Raw genomic sequence first — 2319 nt, 5'->3', positions numbered from 1 at the left:
TAGGCCTGACATGAAGTGGACGTGCCTGATGGAAGGGACAACTTTGTGAGACTTAACACTGTGGTGGCACATGTAACTTGCCCCTGTATATTCTTAACTCACTGAATTCATCTGGAATTTAACTGGAACCGAGGTCTACCATATGGGCTCTTTTCTTTAATTTGTCACATTTGTTTACCACTGTATCATAAAGGAAAAGTGGTGAGTGTCCAGGAATGATGGGCTCCTGGTAACCACCAAATACAGGTGAAGGAGATATATTAGATCCAACACCATCAGTCGTGCGGGTCAATAAATATTGTCTTCCTTCTTTGTAATTGTGTCTGGAAATGGCCTTAGTAAAAATGTTCTTCAGTTTTATTTAAAAGGTACATTAAGACATAGTTTCAAAATCCCAAATACATGTAAATGTCTATATATCTACATACATATTTATATCTATCTATCTAGCTGGCTAGCTATATAACACACGCATATGTATACTCAGATAGTAGGTAGTTTAAAATATTAGTTGAACTTACTCTACATTCTTTGTCCAGTCAGGAGGGTTACTCATTGTCATAAACACACAGTTTGTCAAAATAGTGCACATAATTAGCATGCTGAATAATGTGGGTTATTGTTAAGGAAATCACACACACACAAAATCCAAATCTACATATTATATTATATAAAACTAACATTGAAAACCTTGAGCTGCAGTTTAGCCAGTACTCAATGACAAATACTCTGTGGCAAGTCATCTAATCTCTTTAAATTTTAGTTTTGTAAATTTCTGTAAATTTAAATTTCAGTAAAATGAGGGTAATAATATCACCTTCACAGTAGTGGTATAGATTAAATGAGATCATGTACAAGAAAGCTTTATATAAGTACAAAGTGTTGCTTTTGATACTATTATGAAATCAATATATTTACCCCTAGAGAACTTCAGTGGGAAAACTGCAATCTGGAGTCAAACAGTTTTTGAGCAGAGAGCAATGACTTGAACTAATTCTAGTAATTAAAATAGTAAATTGTTGAAGAAGGCTACCTGCAAATTGCAATTTTGTAAATACATGTTCTACAATATAGTTCAATACATTAAAAATATTATGTACAAAGTGCAGTACAGTGCTAGGTATCAGATTCCTCCATTTTGACTGAATTTTTACAAGTGTAACAGCAGTAGATAAGATTAAAAGTGAATATTCTTGAACTCCAGGACTTAACATGATGTGAATGTAATAGAAATTCAACATAAAAGCCTCTCTATGCCACTGAATCTACTTACATTTCTCCTGATTTTATACAATGGAGCTAATTTTTCTATAGACCTTATCAGTTTGAGGTATAGATTAAATCAACTAATATGTGTGAAGTACTTGGAACAGGCCTGTATATTAGTAGATATGATCTAAGCGTTAGCTCAAATGACTAAGACATAACAGAATTATGGAGCTAAAAGAAACTTTGAAAAACAGCTATTCTAATCTCACTGTATTTTAGAAATCAGAGAAATAAGGCCTAAGTCCTAGACAAATTAGATAACTTGGCTGAGGACTAGAACACAGGTTTCCTGCCTTCACATTCAATATTGTTTCTACTACAGTTTATTGCCAAAGCAAAAATTTTCCATAAGTGCAAAGTTTTCATCAAATGACCACATGATGGCACTAGGAACACAAACTAGGATAAGAACACCTCCATAAATATAAAATGCTGAAAATGATTTTTATGTTTCAAATCTTTTAATTTTAGTAATAGCATATTTATGTCACTAAGGAATCTCTTGCTGTCAGTTTATTTTATTTTATAACACTTTTTAAAAAATAAGGTGGTATGAGTTCACAATCATTGCAAAAGTATTTCTATTTTTATAATTGCCAAAACCATCAAAATTCACATAAGCAGACAGGAAGTTATTGGCCAATGAATATGAACAGATGCATGTAGTTGTAGAGTCCTTTTTTAACATCAATGGGAATCATAAAGCCAAACCCCTAAAGACCATTTGGGAATATAATCTCAGCTCCTTTCATTAATTTCCGGAATCTTTACTAAGCAATCAGTTCTGCATGGCAGAGTCATAATTCAATGACTTAAATTTGAAATTCAGCCAATATTCCAGTACATCCTTCACAGATTTTATTAGGAAAGTTCAAGAGTTAGTTAAGTATTGGCCAAAGCCCTCTGACACTCTCTCATGGAAAAATATGCTTAAATGTTTATTCTAAGGTACACTAAAATGTTTGATGTTATAGATGTGCCTAAACTTGGTTCTGGAAGTAGATTTCTTGGTTTTTATATCATTATTCATTGCAAATTCTAGATAATCAC

At 32.6% G+C, this 2319-nt stretch overlaps 1 protein-coding gene across 1 annotated transcript in view; it reads right to left on the bottom strand.

Moving 5' to 3' along the window:
* SCN1A (sodium voltage-gated channel alpha subunit 1) overlaps positions 1-2319 on the bottom strand; it is a 129394-nt gene that overhangs the window by 51987 nt on the left and 75088 nt on the right. The window contains 2 exon segments of the mRNA XM_011360191.1: positions 381-412; positions 518-607. Coding sequence (XP_011358493.1) covers positions 381-412; positions 518-607 — 122 coding nt within the window.

The sequence above is a fragment of the Pteropus vampyrus genome, unplaced genomic scaffold (assembly GCF_000151845.1).
Source record: "Pteropus vampyrus isolate Shadow unplaced genomic scaffold, Pvam_2.0 Scaffold2, whole genome shotgun sequence".
Lineage (NCBI taxonomy): Eukaryota > Metazoa > Chordata > Mammalia > Chiroptera > Pteropodidae > Pteropus > Pteropus vampyrus.
Note: the sequence above shows the minus strand (reverse complement) of the source record. Positions and strands in the feature narration are given on the sequence as shown.